This window comes from Esox lucius, chromosome 15, assembly GCF_011004845.1.
Source record: "Esox lucius isolate fEsoLuc1 chromosome 15, fEsoLuc1.pri, whole genome shotgun sequence".
Taxonomy (NCBI): domain Eukaryota; kingdom Metazoa; phylum Chordata; class Actinopteri; order Esociformes; family Esocidae; genus Esox; species Esox lucius.
In genome coordinates, this window is record NC_047583.1 from 19,244,532 (window position 1) to 19,267,331 (window position 22,800).

General features: G+C 40.5%; 1 protein-coding gene across 22 annotated transcripts in view; it reads left to right on the forward strand.

Moving 5' to 3' along the window:
- nrxn3a (neurexin 3a) overlaps positions 1-22,800 on the forward strand; it is a 336,640-nt gene that overhangs the window by 109,790 nt on the left and 204,050 nt on the right. For all 22 annotated transcript variants that reach the window (XR_001198455.4, XR_001198457.4, XR_001198456.4 and 19 more), the window contains 2 exons: positions 186-333; positions 2,698-3,081. Coding sequence is in view for 17 of the 22 variants with exons in the window: in XM_010878613.4 (XP_010876915.3) it covers positions 186-333; positions 2,698-3,081 (532 nt within the window). In the remaining 5 variants the exon portion in view is untranslated. The remainder of the gene's footprint in view (positions 1-185; positions 334-2,697; positions 3,082-22,800) is intronic.

The following is a 22,800-nucleotide window of genomic DNA, read 5'->3' on the forward strand; positions in this document are numbered from 1 at the left end:
GTTTAAATAATTTACAACACAATTTTGAACAGAATCTATTAAACCTTTAGGTGAAGCTGGGTCAAAACCTGGTCAACAGTGGAAGATGGAAGACAAATACTCTATTCAAGTTTTTTCCTTTTCGTAATGATAACGGAGTTCCGTTTTTACCTTAATGTTAACTAACCATCTTGACTCTTGGCCAGGTGGACTTCTTTGCGGTTGAGCTTTTGGATGGCAGCCTATACCTGCTATTGGACATGGGCTCCGGGACCATCAAGGTCAAAGCTACGCAGAACAAGGTGAACGACGGGGCCTGGTACCATGTGGACATACAGAGGGACGGACGTTCAGGTGAATGCCTCGGTGTCTGCGTCTCTTCTTTCACCCTCTGATGCAACACGCTCATTCTCCACTCTGTCTTTCTTGGATGTGTGTGATGCTGGATTAATATGAATGTCTGGTATAACTGTGTGCCCACTCCTGGGCCTGGGGGCATATGTAGAGGCATTGGAGGCAGACAGACAGCCTCTTGGACAGCGCTTCGGCTGATTGGCCTGGTGACTGTCACTGCAGCACACCTTACTGTTATTGATTACCAGTTCTGGAACACATATACACACACGCGAATAAGGCCGTGCACCCACAGGTACACACACACATAGGGGCACAGGGACGCCGCCAGGATTCAGGCCCCTGGAAAATCCCCCGGGGGGCTTGAGGGGCATACAGTGGTGCACAGTTAATACCAAAAAATATTTTTTTCTAAATTAACTGGCACACACACACACAGGGGTTGTACACAAACACAAAAGTATTTATACACACAGTTTATCTGAATCTGAATCTGATGGAATGGAAGTTAAAGATGCACACACACACACACTCAGTCACACCCATACACACAATCACACCCACACACACTCCTGCTTGAGACATAAACAAGGATAAGCCTCTTATAAAGGCGTTCTTGGGCAATCTCTTTTTTTCACTCTCGTTATCGGCCTCTCTTTTTCTATCACGTTCTCTTCCGCTCTTTAGTTATCTCTTGTTCTATCACTATCTCTCTTTCTCTACGACATTATCTCTCTCCCTTTTTTCTGTCCCTCTTTCTCTTTCTCATTCTATCTCCCCAATTTCCCTGTCATTCTATCACCCTCCCCATGTCTCGGAGGTCTACTAACAATCACAACAAAGCTCATACACTACCGTTCAAAAGTTTGGGTCACATAGCAATGTCCTTATATTCCATTAAAATATACATAAAATAGGTTTGAATAGGAACTATAGCAATATTAATAGGAAACATAGTAATTGACAAGGTTAGATAATGATTTTTCATTTAAACTTAGCTTTCATCAAAGAATCCTCCATTTACAACATTTACAGCCTTGCAGACCTTTGGCATTCTAGTTGTCAATATGTTGAGGAAATCTAAAGAGATTTTACCCCACGTTTCCTGAAGCACCACAAGTTGGACTGGCATGATGAGCATTTTGTCTGTACCATATGGTCAAGCTGCTCCTACAACAGTTCAATAGGGTTGAGATCCTGTGACTGTGCTAGCCATTCCATTATTCTCTTCCCTAAATAGTTCTTGCATAGTCTGATCAAGCACCATCCACAGGGTATGGCATGGTGCTGCAAAATGGAGTGATAGCCCTCCTTCTTCAAAATCTCTTTTAAACTGTACAAATCTCCATCTTACCCACCACCAAAGCCCCAGACCATCACAGATGGCACCAAGCACTCCTCCAGCATCGTTTCATTTGGTCTACATCTTACAAATGTTTTTCTTTGTGATCCGAACAACTGAAACTTAATCTGTCCAAAACACATTTCTAATCTTACTCAGTCCAGTGCATGTGTTCTTTTCTTTTTATTGGCCCGTTTGAGATATTACATTTTATTTGCAACAGCCTACAAGGCCAGCATCCTGGAGTCGCCACTTCACTGTTGACATTGAGATTGGTGTTCTGCAGATACTATTTAATTAAGTTGCCAGTTGAGGACCTGGGAGTCATCTGTTTCTCAAACGAATGTATTTGTCCTCTTTCTCAGATGTGCACTAGGGCCTCCTACTCTTTTTTCTATTCTGGTAGAGCCGGTCTGCGCTGTTCTGTGAAGAGAGTACACAGTGTGATCTTCCGTTTCTTGGCTATTTCTTGCATGTAATAGCCTTCATTTCTCAGAAAAAGAATAGACTGGTGATTTGTAGAGGAAAGTTCTTGGTTTCTGGTCATTTTGAGCCTGTAATCAAACCCACAATTGCTGATGCTCCAGATACTCAACTTGTCTAAAGAAGGGCAGTTTTATTGCTTCTTCTATCACCACAACAGTTTTCAGCTGTGCTAACATAATTGCAAAAGTGTTTTCTAAAAGTGTTTTCAAACACAACGTGCCATTGGAACACACTGATGGTTGCTGATAATGGGCTTCTGTACGCCTATGTAGATATTCCATAAACAAAGATTTTTTGTGAAATGACCTGGCACCTTTTTAGCATATACACTTTTTATATGCATTTATTGAACACCTTGACTACAATTTGGACCACATAGTCTAGAGACCTGAAACACTGGATCTTGAACCCAGCTCCACAGCCCCCCAACCCTCTATTCCATTCTAATCAGGGGTTAGTTTATATATCAAAAAAGAATAAAACAAATGTTAACAAATGCATTAATACAATACTACTTCTTTTACAACCCTCTCCAGGCACCATCTCGGTCAACAGCCGGCGCACCCCGTTCACGGCCAGTGGTGAGAGTGAAATCCTGGACCTGGAGGGGGACATGTACTTGGGTGGGCTCCCTTCGGACCGCTCCAACCTCATCCTGCCCACCGAGCTGTGGACCGCCATGCTCAACTATGGCTACGTGGGCTGCGTGCGCGACCTCTTCATCGATGGACGCAGCAAAGACATCCGGCAGATCGCCGAGGCCCAGAACGGGGCTGGCATCAAGCCATCCTGCAACAAGGCTGTGGGGAAACAATGCGAGAGCTACCCTTGCAAGAACAGAGGTGTCTGCAAAGAGGGTTGGAACCGGTTTATCTGCGATTGCACTGGCACTGGGTACTGGTCACGCACCTGTGAGAGAGGTAGGTGAAATGCAGCCTGTATTTTCTTATGTGTTTCTGCAGGTGCGAAAGCAGCTGGGTACATATCAATGTAGGTCGGTGCTGGGATTTAGTGTGTTCTTTTGTTAATTCAGGGGATATTGCTGGTGTTTTTTTTTTTTACTGCATTAGTGTTTCTGTGAAATGTTGTATTAAAACAGTAGCAGGCCTTGGGCCTTGCTGTGTATTAACGGTGGGAGGTGAAGGCTGCAGAGTTTGTGGTAAAAGCTTTATTATGTTGAGACTGTTTATGTTGAGACTGTGAGACATTAATGGTGTTTCCAACCTTTCTAAATCTTACTCTGCCCATGGCAACGCAGAATCAAAGTAGGTTTTCAAAATGTGAAGGAAAATTATGCTTTTTCAGTGGGGTTTTGGTCAAGAGACTAGGACGGCCATGGCAAAAGCTTGAATATGTGGTCAGTAAGGTGAGCAGAAACAAAGCCCAAACACTCTGAAGTTTCTCAAAGAAGGCTTGAAATCAATGCACTGCTGGAAGATCCAACTACAAGCCAATTTCTATGCACTTAAGACATTGAATACGAATAACAATATTATGCAATTAATATGCATAAATCAGCCGTCTTAGACTCATTTTGTGCTTGCCTCAGGGTCAGCCCATCAAAGTCCTGCATTTGTGTGGTAAAACTCTTATTGCCAGCATCAGCAAAAGGGTTGGAATTACAGCCGCTTAGCTATAACTATATCTTTTGTGGAATCTGTTCATCCAATACGCAAGACAAAAAGGTTCCATAGTCTGTAGAACCACCTCTTCACAAGGTCACATGTATATGACACCTCTGAAAACACACAGGATCATTGAGTTTCTTTAAATATGAGATCATGTTGCAGTATCAATAGAATAATGTTGCATAAAAAGTATTATCACAGAGAAAGGAGAGGAGATGAGAGTCTGATGAAAGATTACGGTCTTTAAGGTATGTCTTTCAGTCCTTAGCCAATGCAATCTTGTGCAATAAAAACCAGTATGGGTAGTCAGACCACATTTTGGATATCAAAGCTATTCTAATGGAATGTCTTAGTATAGAACCGTACTCAGGTCATTTGGTTACCAATGCAAAAGCATTTTTCTTGATTAATTAGAACAGGATACAAAACATGAACGTGCATTCCTCCAATGATCTTTAGATTATTCTACATGTGTGGTCAGTGTGTGGTTCGAGATTGTTGTTCTGAGTGATTCAGGGCAGGCCGAGCCCTGCCAGGTGAAGGCTGCAGTTCTCGTGCTTGAGTTTTATGTCACAGCCGGATGGGCACTGCTCTCCGAGTTAATGGCTGTTGACTCAGGCACTGTGAAGGTCACCAAACCCAGGCCCTGGCAGAGAGGGTGGAGGAGTAACACTAAATCGAAGTCTTCATTATGCATTTGTCCAGGTGGTGAAGTATACAGTGCCTTCGGAAGGTATTTAGACTCCTTACATTTTTCCACATTTTGTTGTGTTCAAGACTTGAATCTTTTCTGGGGCCAGATTTTACAAAGATTTTCCACAGATCTAAATCACCAAAATTCTTCATGGAGCTGGCCGTCCAGCCAAACTATGTAACCTGGCAAGAAGTGGAAGAGGTTTGGTTAGTCTAAAAGGGTATCAGAATTTCTCTTTAGATATGGGAGAACAGGCCAGAAAGACAACCTTTTCTGCAACACTCCATCAATCAGGCCTTATGCTACATTGGCTAGATGGAAGCCACTAATGAGTAAAAGGCGTAACACATGCTGCCTGAAGGAATTTGAGAGCATGATGGTTGATACATTGTTTACGGTGAAGCTCAGTTGTGAAAATATAATGCTATGTGCAAGCGTCTCAGCAGCAGGAACTGTGAAGAACACTCTCCAGTAGGTAGGCATATCATTATCCAAGTCTACTATAAAGAGAATACTTCACTAGAGAAAATACAGAGGGTTCACCACAAGGTCCAAACTATTCATAAGCCTCAAGAATAAAAAGGCCAGATTAGACTTTGTAAAAAAAAACATCTAGCCCAGTTCTGGAACAGCAGTCTTTGGACAGATGAAACTAAGATCAACCTGTACAAGAATGATGGGAAGAAAAAAGTATGGAAAAGGCTTGGAACAGCTCATGATCCGAAGCATACCACATCATCTATAAAACGCGGTGGAGGCAGTGTGATGGCATGGCCATGCATGGCTTCCAAAGCCACTGAGTCACTAGTGTTTATTGATGATGTGACAGAAGACAGAAGCAGTCAGATTAATTCTGAAGTGTATAGGGATATATTGTCTGCTCAGATTCAGCCAAATTCACCAAAGTTGATTGGATGGCGCTTCACTTTACAGATGGGCAATGACCCAAAACATACTGTGAAAGCAACCCAGGAGTTTTTTGAGGGCAAAGATGTGAAATATTCTGCAATGGCAGAGTCAATCACCTGAACTCAACATGATCGAGCATGCATTTCACTTGCTGAAGACAAATCTTAAGGTAGAAAGATCCATGAACAAACAACAACTGTAGAAGAAGACAGCTGCAGTAAAGGCCTGGCAAAGCATCATGAAGGAAGAAACTATGCGTTTGCTGATGTCCATGCATTTCAGACTTCAAGCAGTCATGGCCTGCAAAGGATTATTGACAAAGTATTAAAAAGGAACATTTTATTAATGTTAAATGACAAATTTTGTGTTCAAGTTCCAGTTACATTTGAGCCCCTAAAACAAGGGGACTGTGTATGAAAATGGTTGCAATTCCTAAACATTTCATACAATATTTTTGTTCAACCCCTTAACAACCCCTGAAGGAAGGGACTTAATATGTATATACAGTGGATATAAAGTCTACACACCCCTGTGAAAATGCCAGGTTTTTGTGATGTGAAAGAATGAGACAAAGATAAATCATGTCAGATCTTTTTCCACTTTTAATGTGACCTATAATGTGAACAATTCAATTGAAAAACAAACTGAAATTTTCAAGGGGGAAAAATAAAAAATAAAAACCTTACAATAACCTGGTTGCATAAGTGTGCACACCCTCTTATAAGTAGGGATTTGGCTGTGTTCAGAATAAACCAATCACATTCAAACTCATGTTAAATAGAGGTCATTACACACCTGCCATCATTTAAAGTGACTCTGATTAATCACAAATAAAGTTGACCTGTTCTAGTAGGAGTTTCCTGACATTTTCTTAGTTGCATCTCAGATCAAAAGCCATGGTCTGCAGAGAGCTTCCAAAGCATCAGAGGGATCTCATTGTTAAACAATATCAGTCAGAAGAAGGGCACAAAATAATTTCCGATGCATTAGATATACCATGGAACACAGTGAAGATAGTAATCATCAAGTGGAGAAAATATGGCACAACAGAGACATTAACAAGAACAGGATGTCCCTCCAAAATTGATGAAAAGACGAGAAGAAAACTGGTCTGGGAGGCTTACAAGAGGCCTACAGCAACATTAAAGGAACTGCAGGAATTTCTGGCAAGTACTGGCTGTGTGCAACATTTGACAACAATTTCCCGTATTCTTCAGATGAATGGGCTAAGGGGTAGGGTGGCAAGACGGAAGCCTTTTCTTACAAAGGAAAACATCAAAGCCCATTTGCAAAAACAAACATAAAGTCCTCCAAAAGCATGTGGGAAAATGTGTTATGGTCTGATGAAACGAAGGTTAAACTTTTTGGCCAAAATTCCAAAAGGTATGTTTGGCGCCTTAGTCAGGGTGGAGGAAATTATGAACAGTTCCAAATACCAGGCAATTTTAGCACAAAACCTTCAGGCGTCCATTAGAAAGCTGAAAATTAAGAGGGAGGTCACCTTTCAGTACGACAATGACCCAAAGCACACATCCAAATCCACAAAAGCTTGGCTTCACCAGAAGAAGATTAACATTTTGGAATGGCCCAGCCAGAGCCCAGACCTGAACCAATTTGAACATCTGTGGGGTGATTTTAAGTGGGCTGTGCACAGGAGATGCTCTTGCAATCGGACAGATTTGGAGAGCTTTTGCAAAGAAGAGTGGGCAAATATTGCCATGTCAAGATGTGCCATTCTAATAGACTCCTACCCAAAAAGACTGAGTGCTGTAATAGAATCAAAAGGTGCTTCAACAAAGTATTAGTTTAAGGGTGTGCACACTTATGCAACCAGGTTATTGTGAGTTTTCTATTTTATTTTTCCCCCTCAATGATTTCAGTTTGTCTTTCAATTGAAGTGTTCAAGTTATAGGTCACATTAAAGGTGGAAAAAGTTCTGATATGATTTATCTTTGTCTCATTCTTTTACATCACAAGAACCTGGCATTTTAATAGGGATGTGTAGACTTTTTATATCCACTGTATTTGAGATATTTTAGTTTTTTCATTTTCAATAAATTGCCACACATTTAAAAAAATAAAACATGTTATAGGGTATTGCATGTGTATTGATGGAAAAAAATTATAAATGTAATCAATTATAAATTAAGTCTATAGAATGGGTCTGAATACCTTCCAGAGGCACTGTGTATGACTTGAAAACTATCCACTAGGGGCAATGGTAAATAGACTGATGGCTTGCAAAGGTGTTGCAAACAAGGATGGTAGGTACATACATACACACACACACACACACGCACACATTGCTTGCTTCTCTAGCTTTGTCAGATAGAGATAGTGATGTATATTATTACTCATGCATGGAGAAGTCCCAAGGTTAGAGAAAAATCTCCCATTTCAATGAGTTTGGATATGGACTGATCAAAAGATTGGTTTCATATGGATTGATCAAAAGCATGGCTGAAAAACCAATTAATGCATTTGACATATTATTCCAGACGCTTGTACAATATCTAATAAAGGCACGGAGATAACATCTATATACTGCTCCATTTCTCTATTCATCCTCCAGTTTCTGGTTAATCTCATTTTGACTTTAGAGGGAAAACTTTGTGTGAGCAGGAGAGGGAGAGAGAGTGTTGAAGAAAGAGAGAGTGAGGGAGAAAAAAGAGGGAGAGGGATGGAGAGAGGTCAATAAGATATGAAAGCTAACTGAACATGAGGCAGTCTGATACTTCCATTGTAGTTTGTAATAATTATATAGATAATCTTAATTTCCTATAACAGTAAATTATGATTATTATTTATCATGACATTACAGTGTCATATTATATTATTTAATGTTATAGGACATTACAATATAATATATTATCTCTTAAATAAGAGAAATGGCTTTAAAAGATTTTCTCAGATGGCCTAAGACGTTTACACTGAACTACAGTAAATACCTCTATACAAACATCCTTGGTAGGGCTACTGCAGTATTAGTGATGCATGTCTTTATTGTGAAGGTAAATTATGCATGCATTATGCACGCACGTGCGCACACATGCACACGGGCACATGGAGTTCCTGCACGTGAACACAAACCATACACACACTACACGTACACACATATCCTCCGTCGCTTAACTCCCCAGGGTTTCTGTTGTCGGATGGTTATCAGATCGGACATAGGTTATGAAGTCTGGCCACAGCCTCCTATTTCCTGTAGTGTCACATTGTGCACCAGGGGTGAAAAATCTTTCGCGACACGGGCGTGAGGGATATGCTCCGCAAAAGGCTCCTCCATTCTCCTTTTTCCCCTGCGACTGTTAGTAGTTCTGTATGATAGCCTATTACCCCGAATATGTCATCATCCCTAGAAATATATATGTCCATAATACACCCCGCAGCATGTACAATGAAAGGAAAGCCACGAGAAGCGGAGTGAGGGACCGCCGAACAAATGATAAACTTAACATCATGCCCAACATAAAAGCAAAGCAAAGTTGCGAGTAACCAGTCATAGAGACATCCAGCTGCAGCCCCGCAGACCCACCTCTCGCTAACCACACACCGCCTCTCACTAAACTCTTTCCATTTGGTCTTTTATTTTGTATTTTAATGAGCGCATATCAGCGCAATCTTATTCTGAACAGGTCATTTTCTTTTTTGGTGTGCGAACAGACGTTTTTGATAGAGCTGATGTTACTGGTAAGAAAGCAATTCGATTTTTGTCTGACTTAATTAAAAGGACTTTCTAGATGTAAAAATGTAGGTCTTTAGCTATTAGTTTGTAACATTGTTCTCAGGGTAGGCCTATCTGGTTATCTGTCAATTCTAAAGCAGTTAGGCTAATATGACGTTAGCTAGGTAGCTAATCATTATCCTAGGACATATTAAATCATATTAAATCAAATTAGCCATCATCAATTATCTAAAAGCTGTTATCTCCATATATGGCCGTTATATATGGCCGTTCCTCCACATCGAGAGGGGTCAGCTGAGGTGGCTTGGGCATCTTTTTCGGATGCCTCCGGAACGCCTTCCTGGGAAGGTGTTCCGGTCCCGTCCCACCGGGAGGAGACCCCGGGGAAGACCTAGGACACGCTGGAGGGACTATGTCTCCCGGCTGGCCTGGGAACGCCTCGGTGTCCCCCCGGAAGAGCTAGAGGAAGTGTCTGGGGAGAGGGAAGTCTGGGCATCCCTGCTTAGACTGCTGCCCCCGCGATCCGGCCCCGGATAAGCGGAAGAAGATGGATGGATGGATGGATGGCCGTTACACATCATGTATATCAGATTAATTAATTCCATGTAGAGGCTACATACATACACGCGGTACCAATCAACACTTATCTTAAGTTCATTGAAATTATTAATGTGTGGTGAATGTGAAGATGCCCCAGGTTGTAATGGAGGAGACACCTGTGCCATTGGAAAGTGCAATGGCCAATAGAGTTGGGTTTTTAGCTTGAAAGTTACATGTTGGCATATTTGTGGTTATTGTCAATAAATGTTTTTAAACATTTTAAAAGGTGAAAAGTTTGTTTGAAATAACTCTGTTTCTTTAGGCCAAATTAATGCAAATGTATACACATTATGTATTGTTACACATTTAACAACTGTGTGTTGGGATGGCTTAACACGTGAAACAAATGTGATTTAAGATGTGCACATGTATACGCATTTAGACTCTCATTATCAACAGGCTGCCCGTTTAAACCTTTTTTGGGGGGGATTGTCTAAACTTAAGACAACGTTTTTTGTTTTCATCTGTACTTTGAACAGTTGATTATATAGGCTACTGTTTTAGTGTTAGCTAATGCAAGTTAGTCTATGTAGGAGAACATGTAGGACTATTTACATGTTTATGAATAATGTTGGGTTTTAAGAATTGTAAATTGGGATGAAATACAAGTGTCTAGGTTAAATTAGCCTTCTAGAAAAAAGAACATTTTTAATCATTTCGCTTCGTGGTATCGAAGCGAAAATGCGTCATTGTTTTAGTGAGTAGTGGTGTTTAACGTCGGTCTGCAGACATGGTTTTAGCAAGAATGGGTCTGGAAGTGACGAGGGGGAAATTATCATTGTTTAGTGAGAGGTAGTGATGGAAAGTTTGACTCATTCTACTGACTCGGATCTTGTCGAATCGTTCAGTAAAAAGTTTGAATCTTTCGAGTAATTTCGTTCATTTGAGTCAGTTATGCCTACCCCCTACTCTCCCCCCGCCAGGGGCCAATGAATGCTCACCATCATAATGACGTTTACATGTCTTTTCTACTTGAGCAAATGCCTTTTTTACTCCATGATTACAACTATGTTTTTCATTACAATCTAAAATCAAATAGCCTACTAAATTAATTACTGTGGGCTATGTGTCCAATTATCTGTTACAAACATGTATTTAAAATGCTACATTCTTGATCAACCTTTCTTTGAGAGCGTCAAAGTAGCAGCTGTTGGACTGTTGTACAGTAGGTTACTGAGCTGGAAGCCAGCGGTTGGGGTAGAACTCAACCGAAACAACCGTTCAATTGGACGATAAAACTGAACGAGTCAGTCGTTCACAAGTCTTTTTTACTAACCCAATGGACACCCTTAGGCAAAGGCAGCGCCTCCGCACTTGTTTTCATCTGCCTTTTTCATGACATCAATAGTCAACTAACTATATTAATTATTATAGTCTGTTTTCCGTTTTCAGTTATAAACACGTCTTTATGATGTTCCTGCCTTGATCTATTTTTCACTGCCAATGTACATACTGTATACGTTAACTGGAAAACTGAGCTGAAGGAGCGGGTTTGAAGCAAGTGATCATGTTGTCGAAATCCGCTGTCAAACGTTCAAATGAACGATACAATTGAACGAGTCACTAGAAAAAAGGAGTTGTGAGTCCAGAGAATCATTCCCGAATTGTACATTACTAGTGTTAAATGCGAGGTGGTGTTTAGTGAGAGGAAGTTGCGGGTCTGCAGCTGGATTCTGAGGGACTCTGAGGGACAAGTAGTCATGTCTAAGTGACCACAACAGAATAGAGCGACTTTTGCTGACCTATAGAAATGTTGTGTTTGCACCCAAATCATTTCTGGTGAAATTATGTAGACACTAACATTGCACTATCACGCCAGAAATATTTTAGACATTTTCATAAAACCTTATGTGCCATATTGTTAACCTTATATAGGGCGTATTATAAAATGTTTATTCCTTGCATAGAACATTTTCAGTTGAATTTCCTGAATTCAATGACATGGAATTGACCCCAACCCCTGTCCTTTCATTGATAAAAACAATCCCAATAACATTCAAAGATGCACAGATATTTAAAACAACATTCATAATCAACATCAATTCTTTTGTATCAACTTGTATCACATCATGTGGCATTTGCAAGATTCCAGGAAATTCAACATTTTGCATTAATTAGCATGCTTCCAAGACACTGGATGTCCAAATGTGATATTTATTTTTTTCACTAATTGGTCTTACATAATCAAATTAGCTTTTTTCCCCATAATTGGGCAAAACATCATAATTGGTCTGCTTGTATAACAAAGAGCCAAAGGTCTTTTTAGTCACATTTCTTAATGAGGAACACTTAGGCAAAATACAGCCAGTACAGTCCAGCTCAGGGTTGCTGTCAATATAAATTCATCTAATTAGAAATTTTCTGGGGGAAATAATAAATTTAATATCCTTATAGGTGGTAGTGAGGAGCATGGGAAATTACATTGTAATGTCAGTTTACTTATGGAAATAATCAAATTAAAATGTAATTGATTGCTTAAAATCCAGCTCTCAGATTAGCCCAGGCATCTGATTGAGAATTGAGGGCGGTGCATATGGCCAGCAACGTCCAGGGTTGGAGGGTCAATGAACAAATGTGAGCTTGGCTTCCCCCGTTTCCCATTAACGATACCTTGTGGAGGTTGGGTCACCTTGGAGCTCGTGAGAGTGTGAAGTCATGAGAGTGCATTCCTTCCAATAAGGATTCAGTCTAGACTGCCTAGTTGAACGAGCAGCGTGAATAGAACCTGAACAGCATCATCTGCTTCGGAACACATATCTCAATCCACTGTCCATGGTACATTGGGACTTGCTGCGATGAAGCAGGGCCTTAATTATGAATTTAAGATACACAGGTCAATTAAGAAACTAACAGATTTTTTTTTTTTATCAGGATGTGTTCAGAATTTAGAAGTTATTTGAATGCTTTTGGAATGTTATTGTCCTAATTCATATAAAAATGCCCTGATCTGTATTCCCTAATTAGAAGGAATGATACAAAATAGAAGTATTTGTCTGGGACTGGAGGTGTGCACCTACACACTAATCTTTGTACTAGGAATGTTCCTGGTTTGCTGGGTTGACTCTGATTTAGTTTACAGAGGATTGTATCTCTTAGATGGCTCTTGCATTCGGACAGTTTGGAAGAAACATATCCTTTTGGAAATTAGATATTGATTCTAAGCAGTTCTTAAAAAGCCCTTTGAGTTGGGGCTTCATCCTCCACTGTCCTCCTGGGTGGAAAAGAGAATAATATCCACTTCAGAGAGCGTGATCGACTCAAACAAGATACTTATTATTATTTATTTTTTTAAATAGGGCAAATATTTGAAAAAATTGATCTGGGTTGAGTTTACGTTAAGTGATGACTGCAAAAGAAGACATCCAATCCCCTCTATCCCCTTTTCTCCTTCTCTCCAGCAATCATTCTTTCTCTTCCCCTTCTATCCCTTGTCTCTTTTTACTTCTACATATCTCTCTGTCCCTCTCTTTTTCTTCATCTCTAAATTATTTTGTCTTTCAAAGTTGTCATCCTTTTTTAGTATCTCGGTTTAAAATTGGTTACATTGGAAGTTTACAAATTAAATACATTTCATTTGGCCATTTTATATATACTGCTCAAGAAAATTAAGGGAACATGTAATCAGCACAGTTTAACACCCAGTCAGTTAAACTTCAGGGATATCAATCTGTCCAGTTAGGGAGCTTAATTAGGGCCCACTGCTGGTGCAGGACAATGCCCAGCCTTATGTGGTCAGAATGTGTAGGAAGTTCCTAGATTAAGAGGGCATTGATTCCATTGACAGGCCCTCACGTTCCCAGTCCTAAATTGGGAGTGCAAACAGGCACATGGGGGCCATACAGTTGGAACAGCTTGTGATTTCAATTGATTACTTAGATTTTTGGTGTGAGTTTGAATCCTGCCCTCAATCGGTTGGTGATTTTGGTGTACTTTTTTCTCAACGAATTACACAATACACAGTAAAGATTTTGTTCTTTATATTTCATTCATCGAGACCCGATGTGTGATTTTAATGTTCCCTTCATTTTTTGAGCAATATATTCTCTATATTTTTGATTCTGTACATTTTGGAAGGAATTTTGCTTGATTTGAATTGAGTTATTAATGGTCTAGTTGTTGATTATAACTTCTGTTTCTGAATCAATCTTTCTAAATGGTCACTCTCTGGAATGCTGTATTTGCATGATAACTTTTTGCGACAGTAATATTCTGAATCACAGAGTGTTTGGTCTTCCCAAAATGTTTTGGCGCTATTCTTAACTAGGGAGTGCTAAGGGGCAACTTCTAAGTTCTGCTACATAGGCTGGGTTAGAGGTATTACTGTGAAAACCTTAAAATATTTTACACAAATCCAGGTGTAATATTTCAGTAGGGCTTTCAGTAGGGCTGAGATTAAATTGTAAATAAGGCACTTCATTTCTCTCTCTAAATAAGTATCTCTCATTGAATAGTACAGTATTCATCAGAATAGTCACTGATTAGTTTATATTTGATTATTTCCTCTGAGTATTAGTCTGTTATTGGCTGGCAGCTCTTATCAAAGTGATGTCATACTCTTCCTATGGACAGACAATATCCACCCAATAACCAGCTAACTGGTAATTAACTAGTAATTTCTGTTATCCAGCTGACAACACAAACCGGGTGATTAGGTTGTTAAAAAGTCTGTCAAAGAAAGTTATGTTTATTTCAGTGGGTAAGCGATATAACTTGGAAGCATCGGTCACCATCTGGATGTCATAGTGAAATGCCAATTAGCTTCCAATAACACCCCTGGGATGCACAATGACATGCTTGTGTGAATGACCAGAGCACCAATGTTGGATCAAGAGGACTGACAGTGAGTTGTTTCCCAAAAGCCAGCTAAAGACGATTGCATGGCAGCTGTATCAATCACTGCAATAGATAAAATAGCCCCTATTATTTACCTTTCAAGAATTATTTTGAGTAGGATAGCAGCCTAAAGAAGAAATTACTTGGATTATATAATATTTTTACCAGTAACCATCTGAATGTCATGGTGATACAGAATATTCAGTGGGGAGAGTCACTGTGTCCTTTGCTCCCGCTTGGTGAAGCACTGCTGTCTACAGTACCATGAGAGGAGAAACTAACATCAGTGCATCCACTATCAAATTGAACATTACTTTCCATGTAGTCACTCTGAGTAGTCTCTTATTCAGTATACTTTCCATGTAGTCTCTCTGAGTAGTCTCTTATTCAGTATACTTTCCATGTAGTCTCTCTGAGTAGTCTCTTATTCAGTATACTTTCCATGTAGTCTCTCTGAGTAGTCTCTTATTCAGTATACTTTCCATGTAGTCTCTCTGAGTAGTCTCTTATTCAGTATATTTTCAATGTAGTCTCTCTGAGTAGTCTCTTAATCAGTATTCGTTCCATGTAGTCTCTCTGAGTAGTCTCTTATTCAGTATTTGTTCCATGTAATATCTCTGAGTAGTCTCTTATGCAGTATTCTTTCCATGTAGTCTCTCTGAGTAGTCTCTTATTCAGTATTCTTTCCATGTAGTCTCTCTGAGCAGTCTCTTATTCAGTATTCTTTCCATGTAGTCTCTCTGAGTAGTCTCTTATTCAGTATTCTTTCCATGTAGTCTCTCTGAGTAGTCTCTTATTCAGTATTCTTTCCATGTAGTCTCTCTGAGTAGTCTCTTAATCAGTATTCTTTCCATGTAGTCTATCTGAGTAGTCTCTCTCTCTCTATGCTTCATGGCAGAGCCCCACAGCTGAAAATTCTGATTTTCACAGGAAATGCTTCTGGATGGTAATAAGGCCTTAACTCCTCCTCCACATTTCCTGGATTGGTTCAACAGTGCACAAGAGAACCCCCCCCCCCCCACCCCCCCCCCAAAAAAAGTTTTTCTTTCTCGCCAAGACTCCTGCTACCGCTGCCTGGGACTCTCTGGGCTGTACTCTGCCTTGTCTCAGGTCTATTGGTGGATTAGTTGGAGTCCTTTTGGTGGTCTGGGTCTATGCTTGGCAACGTGAACAGATCCATGTTCTGCCTGGTTGGCCTGGACAGAGTTACATTTGGACAGGACCACAGTGTGGCCATACCCCACTGTCCCAGTGGCTATGCTGTGATGTGTGGGAAGTTCAGGATCAGTCGGCCCTGTCAGGTGAAATTCGTCTTATCTGGTATCTTATTGGATTTCAAGTAAACTCCCTCTAATTTATTTGTGCTGTGGAACTGTAGTAGGATCATGCCTCAGAACTACCGGGCCTGATTTAGAGACAACCTGGTTGTCTTGCTGATTGCTGATCTAGATTCTGCCACAGCCCACATTCATTTATTCACCCATTGGTCACCTGAACTTTTAAATATATTGTAGAATGATAAAAATATATACTTTTAAGATTTCCAGCCAGCACAGCCAGAAGAGGTCTGGTTAGCTGCTAGAGCCTGGCTCCTCTATATGTTTCTTCTTAGGTTCCAAACTTTCTAGGGATTTTTTCTAGCCACTGTTAATCAACAGTGCTTGCTTATTGCTTGCTCTTGGGGGTTTTAGGCAGTTTGTCTGTGACGTGAAATTAGTTCAACTGCTACATTTGATTGATAGATTGATTGACGCAAGGAGTATGAAATCAAGAACTCCCCTAGGACTGTGAAACACACACACACACACACACACACACAAACCATAACAGACCTTGGCATGCTAAATAGATAGTGGTTTATATCTGGTAGCTGAAGAACTGGTGTTCAGTGTTATTCCAGTCTACCTAATCCTCTATTTGTTGTGTATATATGTGTGTTTGTTGTGTATCTTGAATGTGTGTGTTGCGTAGCAGCTGAACGTTTGTTTAGGAGCTTTCCAGCTTGTTACATAAACACCACAAATCCGTCAGTGGCCTGGGGAAGGAAAGCACGTGGGGGAGGATGCGCCTCTCCGTCCCTCTCTTCACCATTCCTTTCATCCCTCTTTTCCTCCCCTAAACATTTCCTTACCAGGCCCTCTACATTTCTCCCCCATCCTTCTCTGCCCCTCCCAGAGTCTGCATCACCCTTTTTTTCTCGATTTCCGTCTCCTCATCAATCTCTGTACTTCTATCCTTCCGCTAACCCTTGCTCAGCCCCCCATATCCAGTCGTCTTGCTCTCTCCCGTCAAACACACACGCTGTTTATTTCTCTTATTCTACAAGTCTCTCACTCTTACTATCATTGCTCTTTTTTTTTTCCTCACACACTCGCTCTCTGTCATTATATCTTTAAGAAACATGTAAATCAGAACTCCAGAATGCCGCTGCAGAATTCCCGTTGCATTCTGTTTTCAGGCTTGGTTTTCCTTGAGTCATTTTCTGAGTTGTCCATCTGCTGGAGTACAACGTCTTTATTTCAGTGTCAATGATTTTTACCCTCTGAAGTTTATTGACACACCCTTCTCACATTTCTATGGAGATTCTGTCATCTGCAAGAGTTGACAGAAGGGGGAGTTTGTAGTGGGATCAAGTGAAACCAGTGTGGGCCGATGTCAGGAAGGTGGATTTAGGGGGAAGGACAGAGGAGTGCGTCATACGACCTGCTTGTAAAGCCAAACCCACTCTTACCACACTGACTAAACATTTGACTCAGTCCACCATAGTTCAATGACGTCACTGCCTACAAACAGTGACTTGTTGTTTTGATTTAAACTCTCCCCGGATCCATAAACATTATCCAACTAGTCTCTCCCTCTCCCCCAACTCCATTTCTCTATCCAACTAGTCTCTCCCTCTCCCCCAACTCTATTTCTCTATCCAACTAGTCTCTCCCTCTCCCCCAACTCTATTTCTCTATCCAACTAGTCTCTCCCTCTCCCCCAACTCTATTTCTCTATCCAACTAGTATCTCCCTCTCCCCCAACTCTATTTCTCTATACAACTAGTCTCTCCCTCTCCCCCAACTCTATTTCTCTATCCAACTCTCTCACTCTCTTCCCCACTCTCCATCTATTGCTGTCTGTTCCTCACTCCTATCACCGCTCCGCACCCCTGTCGCCCCTCAGGCTACAGTGAAAATGTACAAGTGAGCATGGACTCTGCTGCCACCATGTGGTAATTTGTGAGCACCGCAGGTCTCCACAGCACAGTCGAGACTCACAGAGGACATTGGTAAGGTCATGTCTCGACGCATCATAAGTTCATTTATAATTTTCGCTTGTCTTTGGGTACTGTGCCATGAACGATCATCAGCGTTCGACATCAACGTTGGGGAATGCAATGAAACAATGACCGGCGGTTATGTTCTCTGCAGGGTGTGGCGATGTCAGCGTTTGTTGAGTGACTTCAAGTCGGAGTTCCAAGACAATTGATATGATTGAATGCATTTCTAACTTAATAACTGAGAGCAGCAACTGTGACGTTGGTCTCTTTTGACTGTCTGTATTAGTTTGGAACTGGTCTCTTGCTTAACTTGCTTATTTATTTCTGTGTGTGGGGGGGTGGAGGGCAGTTTTGTTCTTATTTCAAGTCATTTAATCCACTGGCAGGCACTCAGGACTAGGGACCTTGAAAAAACGGAAGCGTTTTTTAGTTTTTTGCTTTGAAATTCTGCCACTTGTGAAGGCACTCCAGCAAAATTCCCTTATAGGTTAGAGAATGGGGAAGTGCCCCAGGTTTGGGATCTCTGTATGTGGGATTTGTTGTCTGTTTGTGTATTCGCCCACATGCATGTGCATGTTTTCCTGAGTGTGTGTGTGTGTGTGTTGGAGGGGTTGGGGGATTCTGGATCAACGTTCTAGATGAGCACATCTATTAGATCAACCTCCTGTTACTCCTCGGCTGCCCTCACATCTGCTAGTAGATTGCCGCAAAACTCTCATTTTCAAATCCTCCAAGCTTTTATCCTAATGGTACCTTCTCTTTCCGGTGTAATTTGTGTGGTAATTATGCAAAGTGGAGCCGACTTTAAAATCAGTCTGCCTTCCCCACCCTCTCATGTTCATCTTCTTCATCAGCAATTACAATGAGCCGCACAGAGTAACTGATTCCCTTTCCCTCTCTCACACGTGTGTGTGAGCACCCTCAGTGAAATTAAAAAGAGAAACGGGTTTGTATTACAGTTTGTTTGCTATTGCTCAAAAACACTGTTACAAGATCCCCCACCTGTGACCTTCAGTTAAAATCTAACAAGAACAAAGCTTACCATTTTTTGGAATCACAAATACATTTACCATTTTCTTGTACATGGTAGGACAATGAGAGTACAGCCAAACCTGACCCGTTTCACTGTTGCATGAATTGTCCGGACTTTCAGAAATGAAAATTGGTAACTTACTGTAAATCTACTGTGCTGACTAGTATGTTTCCTGCACTCTGTATCTGTATCCATTAGCACAACAGGACAGTATAATACAATTACATGAACTTGAGACTCATATTCATATTCTATTAAATGTATCTGAATCATATATGTTTATAGAAATCATGTCCAGAAGATTAATTAAAAACAATGACATTTTTTATGGTATAGTCTAAGATTTAGGTGAATATCTTTGACCTAATTCTGAGACAAAATGCTGAGACTGGAGCAGAATAAACATTTTTTTTTGGCTACAAACCTATAACTCTTCCAAACATTTATTTTTGTCCCATTGTGTTCTTGGGATTCATTTCAAGTGTTGGTGAATTACAATGCAAAATCCCAACAAAATAGGTATTTGTATATTTTCAGCATACTCTTAAGACATAATTTACAGTCTATAATATCATGTAAATCGCCATATTTCTAGCTGAAATTCAGTAACATCTTCTGGTTATGATTTATTAATACTGTTTTATAATAGTGTTTTAAATTCCACTCAGCAGTTTGTAATAGGTATTCAGTAGTGTGATTGTATTTTATGCTTTTTTGTGGCATCTTATGGCAAAGTTTCATCGAAATGACAGATAATCTGGAGTATAATGTCACATATTGTGAGTTTTAATCAACATGGTGTGTCTTTTGAGAAGTGTGTTCATACAAAATTAGAAATTAGTTGCTTTGAGTCTGGAATGCTGATTGGCTGATAGCCGTGGTATATGATACCTTATACAACGGTATGACATTACAGAACTTTACACTGCTCTAATTTGTTGGTAGCCAGTTTATAATTGCAATTAGGCATCTTGGGAGTTTGTGGTATATTGCCAGTATACCATAGCTAAGCCTGGTGTCCAGGCACTCCATGATATGTTAAGCCTAAGAACAGCTCTTAGCCTTGATATTATGGCCATATACCCCATTGTGCTTAAATTCAGGAAATGTCTATCAGCTGAACTAAAAAGTATTTTATTATACGAAATTATAGGAAATAAACATTAAAGTGTAGAATTTTCATTGTAAGACACAGTCCGTAACATGTCTTTGGTAAGCTAGAGTTTCACAACATTTACTCCTCAGAAATGATGTGGGTTTAGGCAAAAGGGCATCCTAAAAAGCAGAATGTCTATTGGCCAACAGAAGCCACACCAGCATCTGTTGGCAAATGGAAAACCAGCACACCCCTTCTCACCCATCGTCTTCACAAAGCCACACGATTATCTTCCCAAGAAATAGCAAGTGGCAAAAAGCTAAATCAGTCTGTTTCTGTTCAAGTGAGAAAACAAGCATTAAATTGTGTAGGGAACCATTGTGACATCTAAATAGCTTTTTGTTTTTGTTATTTTGTTGAGAAAAAAAAAATGGTTTACAGCTTTTGTAAGCTGTTCAACCAAAAGTGGGCGAAATAGTGCTTTTAGAGAGACCCAATTCTCTTGCTCATTTCCTGGTTGTTAAAATTCGACACAGGTCACTCAAAATCTGTTAAAGTGAGAGAATATCTGTTAAAGTGAATACTGTAGGGAATCATTGTGACATCTTGATCACTTTTTCATATTTTTTTAAATATCCTCAAATAATGTTTTCATAGCTTTTGTTAGCTGGTTGACCAAAAGTGGGTCAAAATGCCTTACGTTTAGGGAGACCCAATGCTCTCGTTCATTTCATGGTTGCTAAAATTTAACAAAGCTCTCTCAATTTCTGATCAAGTGAGAAAACAGGAACTGGTAATTGTGGGGAGTCGGTGTGCCATCTATATTGCTTTTTATCATTTTAGATTATGCAAAATTAAGTTTTGGTTACACTATTTTTGGTCTAAATTACCATTTGTAGATGCGCTGCAGATATTCATACTATATACAAACTATCAAAAACAAAGTAAATGCTTGCTAGGATTAAGGATTACGTTTAGAATCAGTGTAAGGAATATGGGAAGGTTTAAGGTTAGGTTTAATGTAGATAGCCTGTAGATAGTAGATGAACAGTTGTTCTGCTAACCTCCATCATGTGAGAGCAAATTAATATACATAAAGGATATAGCCTTTAAGCATTGTGGACACACACTCATTCATTAAGGAAATGGAAGTGTGCCAAGTCCCCAGCATGTCAAACAGAACACAGTGAAAGGTGTTCCGACTTCTCTCCTTTTCTCACAGCGGTTACATAATGTTTCTCGTGCTGGTGCCTGAACCCACGCAGACACACACACACACACACACAACAGGACAGTGGGGAGCAGCGGAGTGCGGTCGTCATGGCGTGAGTGCAGTGCCCTTGTCATTGGGAGATAGTAGCTCTTTTGCCGATGCCAAGGATGCTGACAGTATAATGAACATTGATTGGCTCTTAATGCATGGCGAGTCCTTTCATTACCAGAGAGCACATTGCCAGTGTCCTTTCAACGGAGCAGGTCATCTGAATGCATATCTCGGAGAGGCTGATGCCCGACGAAACACACACACATACTCTCAAAGACATGCAATATTCAACAAGAGTTTACATTATCACAGAAAATACAAAGGACAACAGAATCAGATAGTTACAAATGGATGATTGAATGTCACAACAGTCAACCAATCACATCCCCGGATCCACACATCTTGATTGAACATTCCATCCCAGCATTGAGGCTGGATCATCAATAGGTTGGATGGAATGTCAATTAAAGCTCTTTGTTGATTCAATTGGGCAAATCCCTGGTGGTAAGGCAGTTTGTCACTTCATTACTGGCTTTAATGAGAGCTTTGAGTAAGCCACGGCATGGGATAAGGTCTGCATTCATGATATATTAACAGTGTGGGGGAGTTCCATGATTTATGTGGTCTTTTGTGGCTCTGAATGTATAGCACTTGCAATGCCAGGACTGTGTGGTTGATTCCTGGGGCCACATTGTAGGTAAATTATATGCATGCCAGACTCAAAGTCGCTTTCGATAAAATGTAATATCTTGTTCATTTATTGGGAATATAATTTTGCCAACTGTACATGAACATGAAACAGCAAGCTGAAATGTACAGAATACTACAAAATGACAGTTGAATCAATGACAGTTGAATAAAGGAGATACAGTTGAATATTTCATTAGAAGGGTGGTGGTTTTCCATACGCTTAAATCACTTCTGCAGTACATCCTGTCCTTCATTTTACATATATTTTCATAATATTGTTAAACTAAGATCAAACACACTTTTTGTAAAACATGAACGAATGTACGAATATTCGCATATAAGTCAAGTGACGCAGACTCAGAACAGAGTTGGATATCAGTCAAAAGTTGAGTTACTTAAGCTACTATTTAGAAAGGTAGGATTTTCTGGAAATGAGAAGGGGCTGTTGTTCAAGCCTCAAGGGAAGTTTGGGCCAACATGGAGTTGTGCACTGATTTGGCCGAACTGGAGTTTTCCTTCCATAAGTGACCGGAAGTGGCAGGACCAAGAGCTGGGGTAGGAATGTAAGGTTTGCTTGTTGCCTGAAGTTAGTGGAAGTTCCCTTGCCAGTCCCAGGGAAGCACCATAGTTATGTGCATGTGTTTTTCAGCTGGAAGCCAGTGGAGTGTGCAATGTGTCGGACGACATGGGAGAACCTGGCAAAGGTTGAACACCAGGTGTGACGTGGCATTCTAGATTAGTTGTTGTGATTTTACAGAACGAGCAGGGAGCCTTGCCAACGGTGAGATCCAGTAGTCCAGACACGAGAAGACAAGTGCCTGGATGAGTACCTGCGAGGCTTCCTGTGTGAGGTGACGTTGCACTCTACCAGTGTTGTAGAACATGGTCCCGCAGAAGTGAGTCACCACCTTGATGTTTGCTGAGAGTGACAAGGTG